This window comes from Sardina pilchardus, chromosome 2 (genome assembly GCF_963854185.1).
Source record: "Sardina pilchardus chromosome 2, fSarPil1.1, whole genome shotgun sequence".
Lineage (NCBI taxonomy): Eukaryota > Metazoa > Chordata > Actinopteri > Clupeiformes > Clupeidae > Sardina > Sardina pilchardus.
The window spans coordinates 45,764,927-45,781,517 of record NC_084995.1 but is presented as its reverse complement, the minus strand read 5'-3'; the positions used below and the strand labels follow the sequence as shown (position 1 = coordinate 45,781,517).

General features: G+C 40.0%; 1 protein-coding gene across 5 annotated transcripts in view; it reads right to left on the bottom strand.

Annotated features, from left to right (window-relative positions):
- LOC134058645 (la-related protein 4B-like) overlaps positions 1 to 16,591 on the bottom strand; it is a 31,667-nt gene that overhangs the window by 11,092 nt on the left and 3,984 nt on the right. For 3 of the 5 annotated variants that reach the window (XM_062515646.1, XM_062515645.1, XM_062515644.1), the window contains 10 exons: positions 16,432 to 16,486; positions 16,146 to 16,282; positions 15,252 to 15,355; positions 14,846 to 14,956; positions 14,670 to 14,723; positions 13,634 to 13,831; positions 13,307 to 13,389; positions 9,671 to 9,889; positions 8,528 to 8,573; positions 7,256 to 7,383 (listed from right to left, as the gene is read on the bottom strand). In XM_062515646.1, the coding sequence (XP_062371630.1) occupies positions 7,256 to 7,383; positions 8,528 to 8,573; positions 9,671 to 9,889; positions 13,307 to 13,389; positions 13,634 to 13,831; positions 14,670 to 14,723; positions 14,846 to 14,956; positions 15,252 to 15,355; positions 16,146 to 16,282; positions 16,432 to 16,486 (1,135 nt within the window). The remainder of the gene's footprint in view (positions 1 to 7,255; positions 7,384 to 8,527; positions 8,574 to 9,670; positions 9,890 to 13,306; positions 13,390 to 13,633; positions 13,832 to 14,669; positions 14,724 to 14,845; positions 14,957 to 15,251; positions 15,356 to 16,145; positions 16,283 to 16,431; positions 16,487 to 16,591) is intronic. The other 2 variants (XM_062515648.1, XM_062515647.1) reach the window with 2 other exon arrangements.

Genomic DNA, 16,591 nt, shown 5'->3' with positions numbered 1-16,591 from the left:
TGACTGGAGGCATAGTTGATAACTGACAGTTGGAATGGTTGAACAGTTAAATAGTTGAGTAGTTACAATGGTTAAATGATTTAATAGTGTATTATTGCAGTGAGGACCTTTATTTTGAAACAGTTGTGGACAGAGGAAGTAGTGAAACAGGATCTGTAGTCTTAATGAGATTGTATGCTTAAAGCCTGAGACAGAAGGTGCCTCGCATATAGCGTTTACGCGTCCTCTCTCGCTCCTCGATCCTCACTGATCTACATAAAGAATGATGGAGCGGCAACAATGGGATAGTCTAGCCCTTCTTCTATCTTTCTTTATGTAGATCATTGAGGATCGAGGAGCGAGGGAGGACATATAAACGCTGCTTGAGAGGCACCCACAGTAAATACTTTAAAAGTTGTATGTATATCGTCTAATTAATGTTGATAGACAGAATGTTTAATGGATGTTGATAGGCAGATTGTTTAATAGATATTGATTGACAGTTTAATGGGTGGATGAGTGAATGGTCTGAAGAAGATGAATGGATAGAAGGTTGGATGGAATGTGCCTTATATTCTTGTTAAGAGAGACACTGAGCTCTCTGAGAGTAGTTGATACAGGTGTAATCAATTTAACTGGCTATAGTCTTAAGAGAGCCAGTGTATGATTAAAGCCTGAGACAGAGTAAATCATTTAAAAGTTGAATGTAGATAGTCTAATTAATGTTGATAGACAGAGAGTTTAATGGATGTTGATAGGCAGATTGTTTAATAGATGTTGATAGACAGTTTAATGGGTGGATGAGTGAATGGTCTAAAGAAGATGAATGGATAGAAAGTTGGATGGAATGTGCCTTATATTCTTGTAGTGGAGAGACACAGCTCTCTACTGAGAGTAGTGGATACAGATACAGGTGTAATCAATTTAACTGGCTAGTCTTAAGAGAGCCAGAGACAGAGCTTGCTTACTTTGCTTAAAACCTGAGACAGAGTAGATTGTTTAAAAGTTGAATGTAGATCGTCTAATTGATGTTGATAGGCAGACTGTTTAGAATGGGTGGATGAGTGAATGGTTTGAAGAAGATGAATGGATAGAAAGTTGGATGGAATTAGGAAGACTTATGTTGATACAGTTGATACAGGGGAACAGAAAATGTAGTCTCAAGAGCCTGAGAGAGAGAGAGAGTGAGCTGCTGCACCTGGACTGGCCACCTGGCGTAACATTCTAATTGCTGCCGTGATGTCATAATGAGCAATGTTAAGTCTATGGGGGAAATTGTAATAGTTTTTAACTAATAGTTTAAAAAGTATAAAAGTTACAAAGTTGAAAAATACAAAGCAGACATGGCATAAGCAAGACCTACGCAACAACGTTTGAATGAAGTTTCTAAGTTAAACGGTTCAAGCTGAATTGCGTGCGTTAGAAGTGGTGGAATAATAACTAGAGAATGTAATTCCAGGGAAATTACGAGTGCATGAAAATGCAAAAATGTACAGATAAATCATGTAGATATGTTTACCAATGCTAACCAGGTTGATTAGCCAACTTAGTTGATGATTTCTAACAGTTATGCTAAAAATGCTAACTATGCTAACAATGTTAACTATGCTAACAATGTTAACCAGGTTGACTAGCTAACTTAGCTAATGATTTCTAGCAGTTATGCTAAAAATGCTAACTATGCTAACAATGTTAACCATGCTAACTTGCTAGTGAGGACTTTTATTTTGAAACATTTGTTGCTAGGGTATCCATGGTGGCCACTATCAGGAATAAAGAAGTATAATCATGTTGGTTGCTATGGAAACTGTCATAAACGCTTAATTTTAATGGTTGCTAAGTTGGTTGCTAGGTACATGGAGGTTTCATATAGTTGACTGGAGGCATAGTTGATGATAACTGACAGTTTGAATGATTGAACAGTTAAATAGTTGAGTAGTTTCAATGGTTAAATGATTTAATAGTGTATTATTGCAATGAGGACTTTTATTTTGAAACAGTTGTGGACAGAGGAAACAGTTTACAGGATATGTAGTCTTCACATAGAGATTGTATGCTTAAAGCCTGAGAGAGGCAGAGGCTGCTGCAGGTGGGGCTGGCCACCTGGCATAACATTCTAATTGCCCTATTATGATGTCATAATCCAATGTTAAGTCTATGGGGAAATTGTAATAGTTTTTATTTAATAGTTCAAAAAGTATAAAAGTTACAAAGTTGAAAATAACATAGCTGAAGTCACCTAAGTAAGATCTACGCAGCGCAGTTTGAATGAAGTTTCTACGTTAAACGGTTGAAGCTGAATTAGACGCACAAAAAGCGTTAGAAGAATAATAATAAGAAGAAATCGGATAACAGTAGAGTGCATTTTCATGCACTCTAATAAGAATACTTTGGAAGAACAGTATAGTGCATTTTCATGCACTATAATAAGAAGACTTGGAACTAGAAATGCAATTCCAAGGAATTACCAGTGCATGAAAATGCAAAAATAGATAGATAATGTAGATATGGTTACTAAGGTGTAGCTATGGTAAACATGGTGGTTGCATAGTTTACAGAGAGTTGATAGTGTGAAGGTAGACAGTTTAAAGATGAAACGTTCCAGTTCTAACTTAACTTATGATTTCTATTCATGTTAAAATGTTGATTAGCTAACTTAGCTAATGATTTCTAGCAGTTACGCCAAAAATGCTTATTATGCTAGCAATGCTAACTTTACTAACAATGCTAACCAGGTTGATTAGCTAACTTAACCGATGATTTCTAGCAGTAATGCTAAAAATGCTAACTATGCTAACAATGCTAAATTTGCTAACAATGCTAACCAGGCTCATTAGCTAACTTAGTTGATCATTTTTTGCAGTTATGTTAAAAATGCTAACTATGCTAACCATGCTAACTATGCTAACCATGCTAACTATTTAACTTGCTAGTGAGGACTTTTATTTTGAAACATTTGTTGCTAGGGTATCCATGGTGGCCACTATCAGGAAACAAGAAGTTACTGCAGTATAATCATGTTGGTTGCTATGGAAACGGTCATAAACACTTACTTTTAATGGTTGCTATGTTGGTTGCTAGGTACATGGAGGTTTCATGTAGTTGACTGGAGGCATAGTGGATGATAACTGACAGTTGGAATGGTTGAACAGTTCAATAGTTGAGTAGCTTCAATGGTTAAATGATTTAATAGTGTATTATTGCAGTGAGGACCTTTATTTTGAAACAGTTGTGGACAGAGGAAGTAGTGAAACAGGATCTGTAGTCTTAATGAGATTGTACGCTTAAAGCCTGAGACAGAAGGTGCCTCTCATATAGGGTGCGTTTCATGTAGCGTTTATACGTCCTCCCTCGCTCCTCGATGCCTCGATCCTCACTGATCTACATAAAGAATGATGGGGGGGAAACAATGGGATAGTCTATCCAGTGTTAGTTATAGATCAGTGGGAACGTCCCTCGAGGATCGAGCATCGAGGATCGAGGAGGCATAATGAGAGGCACCCATAGCGTTTACGCATCCTCTCTCGCTCCTCACTGATCTACATAAAGAATGATGGAGCGGCAACAATGGGATAGTCTAGCCCTTCTTCTATCTTTCTTTATGTAGATAATTGAGGATCGAGGAGCGAGGGAGGACATATAAACGCTGCTTGAGAGGGACCCACAGTAAATACTTTAAAAGTTGTATATAGATAGTCTAATTAATGTTGATAGACAGAATGTTTAATGGATGTTGATAGGCAGATTGTTTAATAGATGTTGATTGACAGTTTAATGGGTGGATGAGTGAATGGTCTGAAGAAGATGAATGGATAGAAGGTTGGATGGAATGTGCCTTATATTCTTGTTAAGAGAGACACTGATACAGCTCTCTGAGAGTACATGTAGTTGACACAGGTGTAATCAATTTAACTGGCTAGTCTTAAGAGAGCCAGAGTAGGCCTACTCTTAAAGCCTGAGACAGAGTAAATCATTTAAAAGTTGAATGTAGATAGGCCTAGTCTAATTAATGTTGATAGACAGAGAGTTTAATGGATGTTGATAGACAGATTGTTTAATAGATGTTGATAGACAGTTTAATGAGTGGATGGTCTGAAGAAGATGAATGGATAGAATGTTGGATGGAATGTGCCTTATATTCTTGTAGAATGGAGAGACACAGCTCTCTACTGAGAGTAGTGGATACAGATACAGGTGTAATCAATTTAACTGGCTAGTCTTAAGAGAGCCAGCCTGAGACAGAGTAGATTGTTTAAAAGTTGAATGTAGAGCGTCTAATTGATGTTGATAGGCAGACTGTTTAGAATGGGTGGATGAGTGAATGGTTTGAAGAAGATGAATGGATATAAAGTTGGATGGAATTAGGAGGACTTATTTTGATACTGTTGTGCGCAGAGGATACAGGGGAACAGAATATGTAGTCTTCAGAGAGATTGTATGCTGGCCTGAGAGAAACTGACAGTTGGTGCCCAGGTGGCTGACCAGCTGGGGTAACATTCTAATTGCTGCCGTGATGTCATAATGAGCAATGTTAAGTCTATGGGGAAATTGTTAATAGTTTTTATTTAATAGTTCAAAAAGTATAAAAGTTACAAAGTTGAAAAATACAAAGCACACATGGCATAAGCAAGACCTACGCAACAACGTTTGAATGAAGTTTCTACGTTAAACGGTTGAAGCTGAATTGCGAGCGTTAGAAGAAGAAGTTTAACTAGAAATGCAATTCCAAGGAATTACCAGTGCATGAAATGCAAAAATAGATAGATAATGTAGATATGGTTACTAAGGTGTAGCTAGGGTAAACATGCTGGTTGCATAGTTTACAGAGAGTTGATAGTGTGAAGGTAGACAGTTTAAAGCTGAAACATTCCCAGTTCTAACTTAACTAATGATTACTATTCATGTTAAAATGTTAACTATGGTAACAATGATAACCAGGTTGATTGGTTAACTTAGCTACTGATTTCATGCAGTAATGGTAAAAATGTTAACTATGCTAACTATGCTCACAGTGCTAACCAGGTTGATTAGCTAACTTAGCTAATAATTTCTAGCAGTTATGCTAAAAATGCTAACTATGCTAGCAATGCTAACTATGCTAGCAATGCTAACTTAAACTATCAATGCTAACCAGGTTGATTAGCTAACTTAACGGATGATTTCTAAAAATAATGCTAAAAATGCTAACTATGCTAACAATGCTAAAATTGCTAACAATGCTAACCAGGTTGATTAGCTAACTTAGTTGATGGTTTTTTTGCAGTTATGCTAAAAATGTTAACAATGTTAACTATGCTAACCATGCTAACTAGCTAACTTGCTAGTGAGGACTTTTATTTTGAAACATTTGTTGCTAGGGTATCCATGGTGGCCACTATCAGGAAACAATAAGTTACTGCAGTATAATCATGTTGGTTGCTATGGAAACGGTCATAAACGCTTAATTTTAATGGTTGATATGTTGGTTGCTAGGTACATGGAGTTTTCGTGTAGTTGACTGGAAGCATAGTTGATAACTGACAGTTGGAATGGTTGAACAGTTAAATAGTTGAGTAGTTACAATGGTTAAATGATTTAATAGTGTATTATTGCAGTGAGGACCTTTATTTTGAAACAGTTGTGGACAGAGGAAGTAGTGAAACAGGATCTGTAGTCTTAATGAGATTGTATGCTTAAAGCCTGAGACAGAAGGTGCCTCTCATATAGCGTTTACGCGTCCTCTCGCTCCTCGATCCTCACTGATCTACATAAAGAATGATGGAGCGGCAACAATGGGATAGTCTAGCCCTTCTTCTATCTTTCTTTATGTAGATCATTGAGGATCGAGGAGCGAGGGAGGACATATAAACGCTGCTTGAGAGGCACCCACAGTAAATACTTTAAAAGTTGTATGTAGATAGTCTAATTAATGTTGATAGACAGAATGTTTCATGGATGTTGATAGGCAGATTGTTTAATAGATATTGATTGACAGTTTAATGGGTGGATGAGTGAATGGTCTGAAGAAGATGAATGGATAGAAGGTTGGATGGAATGTTCCTTATATTCTTGTTAAGAGAGACACTGATACAGCTCTCTGAGAGTAGTTGATACAGGTGTAATCAATCATCACTGTTGATAGACAGTTTAATGGGTGGATGAGTGAATGGTCTGAAGAAGATGAATGGATAGAAAGTTGGATGGAATGTGCCTTATATTCTTGTAGAGTGGAGAGACACAGCTCTCTACTGAGAGTAGTGGATACAGATACAGGTGTAATCAATTTAACTGGCTAGTCTTAAGAGAGCCAGAGTGTAAGCCTGAGACAGAGTAGATTGTTTAAAAGTTGAATGTAGATAGTCTAATTAATGTTGATAGACAGAGTTTAATGGATGTTGATAGGCAGATTGTTTAATAGATGTTGATAGACAGTTTAATGGGTGGATGAGTGAATGGTCTGAAGAAGATGAATGGATAGAAAGTTGGATGGAATGTGCCTTATATTCTTGTAGAGTGGAGAGACACAGCTCTCTACTGGGAGTAGTGGATACAGATACAGGTGTAATCAATTCAACTGGCTAGTCTTAAGAGAGCCAGAGTGTAAGCCTGAGACAGAGTAGATTGTTTAAAAGTTGAATGTAGATCGTCTAATTGATGTTGATAGGCAGACTGTTTAGAATGGGTGGATGAGTGAATGGTTTGAAGAAGATGAATGGATAGAAAGTTGGATGGAATTAGGAAGACTTATGTTGATACAGTTGATACAGGGGAACAGAAAATGTAGTCTCAAGAGCCTGAGAGAGAGAGAGAGAGAGCTGCTGCACCTGGACTGGCCACCTGGCGTAACATTCTAATTGCTGCCGTGATGTCATAATGAGCAATGTTAAGTCTATGGGGAAATGTTTAATAGTTTTTAACTAATAGTTTAAAAAGTATAAAAGTTACAAAGTTGAAAAAAACAAAGCACACCTGGCATAAGCAAGACCTACGCAACAACGTTTGAATGAAGTTTCTACGTTAAACGGTTCAAGCTGAATTGCGTGCGTTAGAAGTAGTGGAATAATAATAATAAGAAGAATACTTTGGAAGAACAGTATAGTGCATTTTCATGCACTATAATAAAAAGCCTAGGAAGAACAGTACAGTGCATTTTCATGCACTGTAATAAGAAGAATAGGAAGAACAGTACAGTGCATTTTCATGCACTGTAATAATAAGAAGACTAGGAAGAACAGTACAGTGCATTTTCATGCACTGTAATAATAATAATATTAATAGTAATGTGTGTAACACATACTCTGTTCTGTAGGTTGGCCTGAGGGCTGAGTTGGGTGGGGATAAGAGGTTGCTAGGCAACGGGGGTGTGGTCACCATAGCTCTTCCTGTAGAGAGGGGGCTGGAGGCTCCGCCCTCTGAACACGCATCCTGAAAGAGCAACCCCCCACCCCACACACACACACACACACACACACACACACACACACACACACAGACACAATTTATTTCATGCATCCTGAGAGAGAAACCACACGCACACTTTCACATATAGAGACATGTCTCATGGCGCTTTCATGGTGCATATTTCTCTGCAGAGCTTCCCCGACAGCTTTAGCGTGTATATTTATACATATATAGGCTATATATAAATTGCAAGTGTGGTTCTTCTTGTTCCTTTCGCGTCTCTTACTTCTAGATGTAAACAGCAGACGATCGTTTATCAGAAAGTTGCAAGGTTGTAATTAGCGGATAGGGACACTAGGGGCGGGAGGAAATGTGACTGTTTTCGATAAAACTGGTCAGTCAAGCAAAACAACGATTTCTAAGCAATTTTATGACTATGAAAAAGTTGCATTGGGTCTCTAACAAATAAACTAAACTAAACTAAACTAAGAACTCCTAATTGGGGACGCATACAGGAAGAACTCCTAATTGGGGACGCATACAGGAAGAAACCTAAACATACAGCCGCGAGTAGACAAAGGGTAACGAAATAAACAACTTAATGTGTAGAGCGGACTTTGTTGTTGTAGTAGTGTGAAAGAATACATGCTAAGGTAGCAAACTAGCACAACCTCTCGAAATTGCCCAGTGACTGTGACTGTGTCTGTCTAATCTAGTGTGTATGAGTGTGTGTGTATGAGGGTGTGTGTGTCTAGTGTGTATGAGGGTGTGTGTATGTGGTTGTGTGTATAAGGGTGTGTGTATGGGTGTGTGTATAAGGGTGTGTGTATGAGGGTGTGTGTATGAGGGTGTGTGTGTCTAATGTAGTGTGTATGAGGGCGTGTGTATGAGGGAGTGTGTATAAGGGTGTGTGCATGAGAGTGTGTGTGTATGAGGGTGTGTGTTTGTAATCTAGTGTATATGAGGGTGTGTGTGTGTATGAATGTGTGTGTATGAGGGTGTGTGTATCTAATCTAGTGTGTATGAGGGTGTGTGTGTCTAATGTAGTGTGTGTATGAGGGTGTCTGTAATCTAGTGTGTATGAGAGTGTGTATGAGGGTGTGTGTATGAGGGGTGTGAGATGAGTGAGATATAATCATATTTGTGTGTGTGCTTGAACGTGACATACAGTAAAACTTTCTTCCCTCCTTTTCCTGGAAGCGTAGATATTGGACCTGCAGCAACAGAGAAAGCCATCGAAATCATTCACATCAGACAACTCATGTACCCCCCCAAAACACAAGTGATAAACCCTTAATAACTACAGTAATGAGCTGTGTATGGACTGACAGGTTATAAACACTCAATGACTACACTAATGAGCTGTGTATGGATTAACAGGTTATAAACCCTCAATGACTACACTAATGAGCTGTGTATGAACTAACAGGTTATAAACCCTTAATGACTGCAGTAATGAACTGTGTATGGACTAACAGGTTATAAACCCTTAATGACTACACTAATGAGCTGTGTATGGACTAACAGGTTATAAACCCTTAATGACTACAGTAATGAGCTGTGTATAGACTAACAGGTTATAAACCCTTAATGACTGCAGTAATGAACTGTGTATGGACTAACAGGTTATAAACCCTTAATGACTACACTAATGAGCTGTGTATGGACTAACAGGTTATAAACCCTTAATGACTACAGTAATGAGCTGTGTATAGACTAACAGGTTATAAACCCTTAATGACTGCAGTAATGAACTGTGTATGGACTAACAGGTTATAAACCCTTAATAACTACACGAATGAGCTGTGTATAGACAGGTTATAAACCCTTAATAACTATAGTAATGAGCTGTGTATGGACTAACAGGTTATAAACCCTCAATGACTACAGTAATGAACTGTGTATGAACTAACAGGTTATAAACCCTCAATGACTACACTAATGAGCTGTGTATGGACTAACAGGTTATAAACCCTCAATGACTACAGTAATGAGCTGTGTATGGACTAACAGGTTATAAACCCTCAATGACTACAGTAATGAACTGTGTATGAACTAACAGGTTATAAACCCTCAATGACTACACTAATGAGCTGTGTATGAACTAACAGGTTATAAACCCTCAATGACTACACTAATGAGCTGTGTATAGACTAACAGGTTATAAACCCTTAATGACTACAGTAATGAGCTGTGTATGAACTAACAGGTTATAAACCCTTAATGACTGCAGTAATGAGCTGTGTATAGACTAACAGGTTATAAACCCTTAATAACTACACTAATGAGCTGTGTATGGGCTCTTTCTTACCTGCCCTGACCTATGGAGCAGTCAGCCATGATTGGCTGGGACCTGGCAACACCACTGAGGTCATCGCTTGGGTAGCCAATCCCAGCAGGCTGGGGGCGGGTGTAGTGGGCTTGTGAGGGCCGTGACTGGCTGGGGTGGAGCTGCTCTGGGCTGAAGCTGTATATGGGGGTGGGGCCATCATACACACCTCTCTGATGCTGGTGCTTGCTGTATGTCCTGCTGCACACACACACACACACCACCCCATTATATGAACATGTCCTACTGAACACACACACACATCAACCCTTTATATTAACATGTCCTGCTGAACGCACACACGCACACCACACACACACACACACACACACACACACACACTTTATATGAACATGTCCTACTGCACACAGACACAGGATATACACTCTTTAGAATAAATTAAATTCAATTAAATCCTCCTCATCATATTTTAATAACAAATAAAGCTAATTTCCCTTCACTTGACCTAGGCCATTTAACAGAGACCTCACACTGGTCAATGTTTTCTGCCCGTGACATGATGAATGACGCATCATTTCCAGGTGCCACTCTAATCGCTGTGAATGGATTAATCCAACACAACTCCTGGTCCAATGATCAGTGTGCATAGGACATGATGAATGAATGCATCATTAGTGTGCATGGGAAGCATTGGGATGTTTGCCCAGGAATCCCTGCAGCTCTTCCACTCGGTTCATAACCTATGGTAGCTAGCAGTGTTTTATAAAAGCCTGTTGACTGCTGTACTGGTAGTCAAGTCAAGTCAAGTCAAGTTTATTTATATAGCACATTTCATACACAGAGGTCATTCAATGTGCTTTACATAAACAAAAACCAAACAGTAATTATAGCAGATAAAAGCATAGATGGGCAAAGAGTAATAGTAATAAAAATAATAATAATAATAATAATAAAAAGATCATAATAGAAAATAAAAACAAAGCATAAATCAAGATCAAATCAATAAGGAATAATTAACATAAAAGACTCCAGATGGAGTAATTAAGAGACAGTTAGCAGAAAGCATCTGAGAACAATTTGGTCTTAAGTCTAGATTTAAAACAGGCTGCAGTTGGGGCCTTTTTAATGTCATCAGAAAGTTGGTTCCAAAGCTGAGCCGCATAGCAGCTAAAAGCTGCTTCGCCATGTTTAGTTCTAACAGCAGGCTTTACTAAGAGGTTTTTCTCCTGAGACCTCAGAGGACGAGAAGGTGTGTACTGCTGAAACATGTCTGATAGGTATTTAGGTCCTGCTCCATTTACTGATTTATAAACAATTAGTAGTGTTTTAAAGTCAACTCTGTGACATACTGGAAGCCAGTGCAGAGATTTAAGAATTGGAGTAATGTGCTCAGTTCTTTTTGTTTTTGTGAGAACCCTAGCTGCTGCATTTTGAATCATCTGAAGCTGTTTGATAGTCTTTTTAGGAAGGCCTGTGAAAAGCCCATTGCAGTAATCAACCCTGCTAGAGATAAATGCATGAATGAGTTTTTCTAAGTCATGTTTTGACATTAGCCCTCTCAGTTTGGCAATATTTTTGAGGTGATAAAAAGCTGATTTAGTTATCATTTTCATGTGACTGTTGAAATTTAGATCACTGTCGATTAATACACCGAGATTTTTAACAGTATCCTTTGCTTTCAATCCTTTTGTTTCAAGGAGAGTGGCAACCTTAATCCTTTCCTCCTTTTTACCAAATATAATTGCTTCAGTTTTTTCTTTGTTCAGCTGAAGAAAATTTTGAGCCATCCAAGTGTTGATTTGTTCTATACACTGACATAGAGATTCAAGGGGACCATAGTCTTTTGGTGACAGAGCTAAGTACATTTGTGTGTCATCTGCATAGCTATGATATGAAATCAAATTATTTTGGATGATTTGTCCAAGTGGGAGCATATAGAGGTTGAATAATAGTGGCCCCAAGATCGACCCCTGGGGAACACCACAGGTCAGGGATGTTGGTGTTGAGGTACAGTTGCCGATGGCAACAAAGAAGCTCCTTTCTTGTAGATATGATTTGAGCCAGTTTAGAACTATGCCTGTAAATCCAACCCAGTGTTCTAGTCTGTGTAGTAAAATATTGTGATCAACAGTGTCAAATGCTGCGCTAAGGTCCAGTAGCACTAGGACTGATGTTTTACCAGAATCTGTGTTGAGACGTATGTCATTGAAAACCTTAATGAGAGCTGTTTCAGTGCTGTGATTTGCCCGAAAACCAGACTGAAAGTAATCAAAATACCCATTTGATGTTAGGAAGGTGGTTAGTTGATTAAAGACTACTTTTTCAATCATTTTGCCAATAAAAGGTAGATTGGATATGGGCCTGTAATTGTTTAAAATGGAGGCATCCAGGTTATTCTTCTTGAGCAGTGGCTTTACAACAGCTGTTTTTAGTGACTTAGGAAAAGTGCCAGACAGCAGTGATGTATTTACAATGTGAAGGACATCTGAGGCTATAAGGTGAAAAACAGTTTTGAAGAAATTTGTAGGCAGGGTGTCTAAGACACACGTGGAGGAGCTGAGAATCTGTACTGTTTTTTCAAGTGTTTCGTAGTCTATCAAATTGAACTCCGACATCAAGTTAAGTTTCCCTCTATTTGTAGCTGGAAGTTCCGGGTGTTGAATGAGTAATTTAGCAGATATATTGAGTCTGATTTTGTCAATTTTACCTTTAAAAAAACATGAAAACTCATTGCATTTATTAGTTGAGAGAAGTTCGGGCACTAATTGTGAGGGAGGATTTGTTAACTTTTCGACAGTGGAAAATAAAACACGAGTGTTATTTGAACTCTTACTGATGATGTTAGAAAAGAAAGACTGTCTTGCTTTGCACATTTCAAAGTTATATGTGCGGAGCATGTCTTTATGGATGTCATAGTGGATCTGAAGTTTGTATTTACGCCATTTTCTTTCAGTCTTCCTACACTCTCTTTTTAGGAGTTTAACCGCTGGATTTTGCTTCCATGGTGCTTTCTGTTTGTCCTTAACTTTCTTGGATTTTAAGGGAGCAATGCCATCCATAATGTTTGCCATTTTTGCATTAAAGTGATCCAATAAGTCTTCTACTGAGTCTGACAAATTACTTGATGTCTGTGAGAGTGCTTGCTCAAAAAGAACACTTGTCTTATCATTTATGATTCTCCTTTTTACCAACATAGATCTGTTCTGACTGTGTGGGGACATAGACACATCAAAGAACACGCAGAAATGATCAGATAACGCCAGGTCTTTAACAGCTGTGGAGACATTGAGACCCTTTGTGATAACGAGGTCGAGTGTATGGCCTTGAGAGTGTGTTGGCTCCTGTATATGCTGTGTTAGGGAGAAAGTGTCGATTAGTGCAATGAATTCCTTGGCATAATTGTTTTCAGGATTATCCACATGTAGGTTTAGATCCCCTGATATAATAAGACAGTCAAACTCTATGCAAATGACTGATAGCAGTTCACCAAACTCTTCAAGAAAGACTTTAGCTGAATGTTTTGGAGGCCTGTAAATAGTCAGTAGTAAAATCTGAGGAGGAGACTTAATGCTTGCACACAGGTAGACTTAAAATGGAGTTCAATGGAAGTTGCGGTGCTTGCTGTACGTCCTATGTCCATGCGTGTGTGTGTGTTACCTGTGGAAAGTGCTGGAAGTTTTGAAGCTCGGGGGGGTGCTGAAGCTGTGCATGAAGGGGCTGTTGGGAAAGGGAGCCACCTGCTGGACACACATGGAACTACAGTTAGACAGGCAAACAGGACTAATCACCAATTCTCTCCACAATCAATAGTCATCTTACTGTACACCACCTATTCAATCAATAGTCATCTTACTGTACACTACCTATGCAATCAGATCTTACTGTACACCTATTCAGTCAATAGTCATCTATACAGTGTGTGTGTGTGTGTGTGTGTTCTCATCAGTGCGGTGTGTGTGTGTGTGTGTGTGTGTGTGTACTCACCAGTGCGGTGTGTGTGTGTGGGATGATTGCGTAGTAGGGAAACTGCTGGGCTGCCGTAGGAGGAGGCGGTGTTTGCACCGGGGGGAGGAGCAACGGTGAGAATCTGGGCGGGGCATACACAGACTCCGCCCTCACTGGCTGGAACCCATTCGTTGGCAGAAGGGAGCTGAAGGCCATAGCCTGCGCTTTGATGCGTGTCTAAACACACACACACACACACACACACACACACACACACACACACACACACACACAGAGTCAGAGCAAATCAGTCTCAAGAAGAGAAGAGGGGACAGAGAAATTATCAGCAGAGAAGAGCATCTATACAAAAGAGTGTGTGTGTGAGTGTGTATGTGTGTGTGTGTGTGTGTGTGTGTGTGTGTGTGTGACTATGTGAGCGTTAGAAGTTAGTCTAATAGTCAAGTGAAGGCGGTTGTCCACCATCACCACCGTGTGCATCTAGTGAGCCACTCTGGATGGAGGACTGCAGGACAAAACAACTCTTTCCTGGTTCAACTGCCCAACTAAGACGCCACATTCCCAACTAAGGTGCCACGTTCCCAACTAAGGTGCCACGTTCCCATCTAAGATGCCACATTCCCAACTAAAGTGCAACGTTCCCAACTAAGATGCCACGTTCCCAACTAAAGTGCCACGTTCCCAAAGAAGGTGCCACGTTCCCAACTAAGGTGCCATGTTCCGAATCGGCTTTTGTTTGGTCGAAACACTCTGAACAGTTTAAACGTTGGTTTGCAAACCGCAACAAAGCCAGTTCTCTGTCGGTTTTTGGAGTTTAAAATGTCTAACGCTAAATACAATCACCACCATGGCAGAATCTATTAAGACACCTGCATGTATGATGTCACATGGCCTAGCAATGTTAAATGATAACGGGTACAACTTTATTTGGGTCGATATATAAGCTCAGTAGAGTTGATGTAGCCTATTCAAAAGTTTAAAAGCATTTGTGAAATTGGCTGCCTACTGTAATATGTGTGTGTGTGTGTGTGTGTGTGTGTGTGTGTGTAAAACTTACCTTGATGGGTTTCCCCTGGAAAGTTTTCACCTCCTCTCTGAGATACTGGTACGCCTAAAATCACACACACACAATCACACATCTTGGCCGTGGGAGGGAGGGAGGGAAGGAAGAGAGAGAGAGAGAGAGAGAGAGAGAGAGAGAGAGAGAGAGAGAGAGAGAGAGAGCATGTATACCTGCTGTGCAGCAGCCTCTGTTTGGAAGGTGATGAACCAGTTGTCATTGTAGGCAAACTCACAACTGACCATCTTGGGCAGATTCCCAGTCTGGAACAGGGCCTCAACCTCCTACACACACACACACACACACACACACACACACACACACACACACACACACACACACACACACACACACACACACACACACACACACACACACACACACACACACACACACACACACACACACACACACACACACACACACACACACACACACACACACACACACCTCACCTGTAAATGGAGTTATATCTTGGAGGATGGTGTGTGTGTATATGCAAGCATACGTGAGTGTGAATATGCGCACTAAAGTGATGCATCTCTTTGTAAGTATTAATATGTGTGTGTGTGTGTGTACCTGCACAGGTGTGTGTTCAGGTATCTCTCTGAGGATGACGATGCAGCGGTTCTGATTGGCTCTCACCCTCTTCCCACCCTCATCCACTTGCAACTGAGGGAGCGCTATTCACACACACAAACACACACACACACACACACACAGACACAGACACAGACACAGACACAGACACAGACACAGACACAGACACACACACACACATGAATGCTGGCACAACGGTGTGAGAAGCAGGTGAAGTGATGGTGAGGTCAAAATTTGCAAACGTTTGGAAACATTTCAGTGAAATAAAGCAACAAAACAGGTTGAATTCCGTCATTTAACAGCAGCGCAACGGTGATGCATCGTAAAACACAGCTATGCAGAGTTTCCTTTCAACTTTTTCAAACAACGATGTGGGAAAATAATTGGTCTCAAGAATGATTACCACTTCACTTCTGATGTGTTCATGAATCCTCCAGTTGTCTAACTGCTGTCGCCATTAGTCGACGTAATCAACGATGAAAATCAGTCCACGCCAATTTCTTTAGTCGACGTGTTGTTTTTATTGAGCGTCTATTCATTTTTGGTCTCCCGTCTCAAACAGCTCACTGTTACGTTATCTACTCTTGACTACTTAGACTTGAAGTCTACTTTAGGCAGTAACTTGGTGGCAGTAATGCTTTCAGCTCTGCCATGCACACCAGTGTAAAGGCCAGCAGCAGAGCCTCGCTGTGTACCTGCCTGCTTTCAGCACAATACATTATTTCGCAGGGCTAAGCCAGGGCAGCTAAGCTAAGCTAAGCTAAGCAGCTAAGCTAAGGCTAGTCCTGACTCTAATATGGTATTTCTACACACACACACACACACACTTACATCTGAGGATGTCCACACACAGGCGCACACACACACACTTACATCTGAGGATGTCCACTATCAGCCCCATGTCTGTGCTGATGTTCTTGATGTGGTGGAGATTCGCCACGGTAACGATAGGAATGTACTGATCACTGTCCATCTGGGAGACCAGGTACATGTCGCTGGACAGGTTCTCACTGCACACACGCACGAACGCACGCACGCACGCACACACGCACAGTAAAGGTTGGCATTTAAACACATTATTTATTATCAAAATGATAAAAACAATAATCACAGACTGTGTGTTTGTGTGTGTGTGTGTGTGTGTGTGTACGTGTCTTACCGTGACATACAAAACTGGAGCATTTTCGTCAGATTTTCTCTCTGAAGCTCCTTCTCTGTAGGCACACACACACACACACACACACACACACACACACACACACACACACACACACACACACACACACACACACATACACACATACACACACACTTTTCAA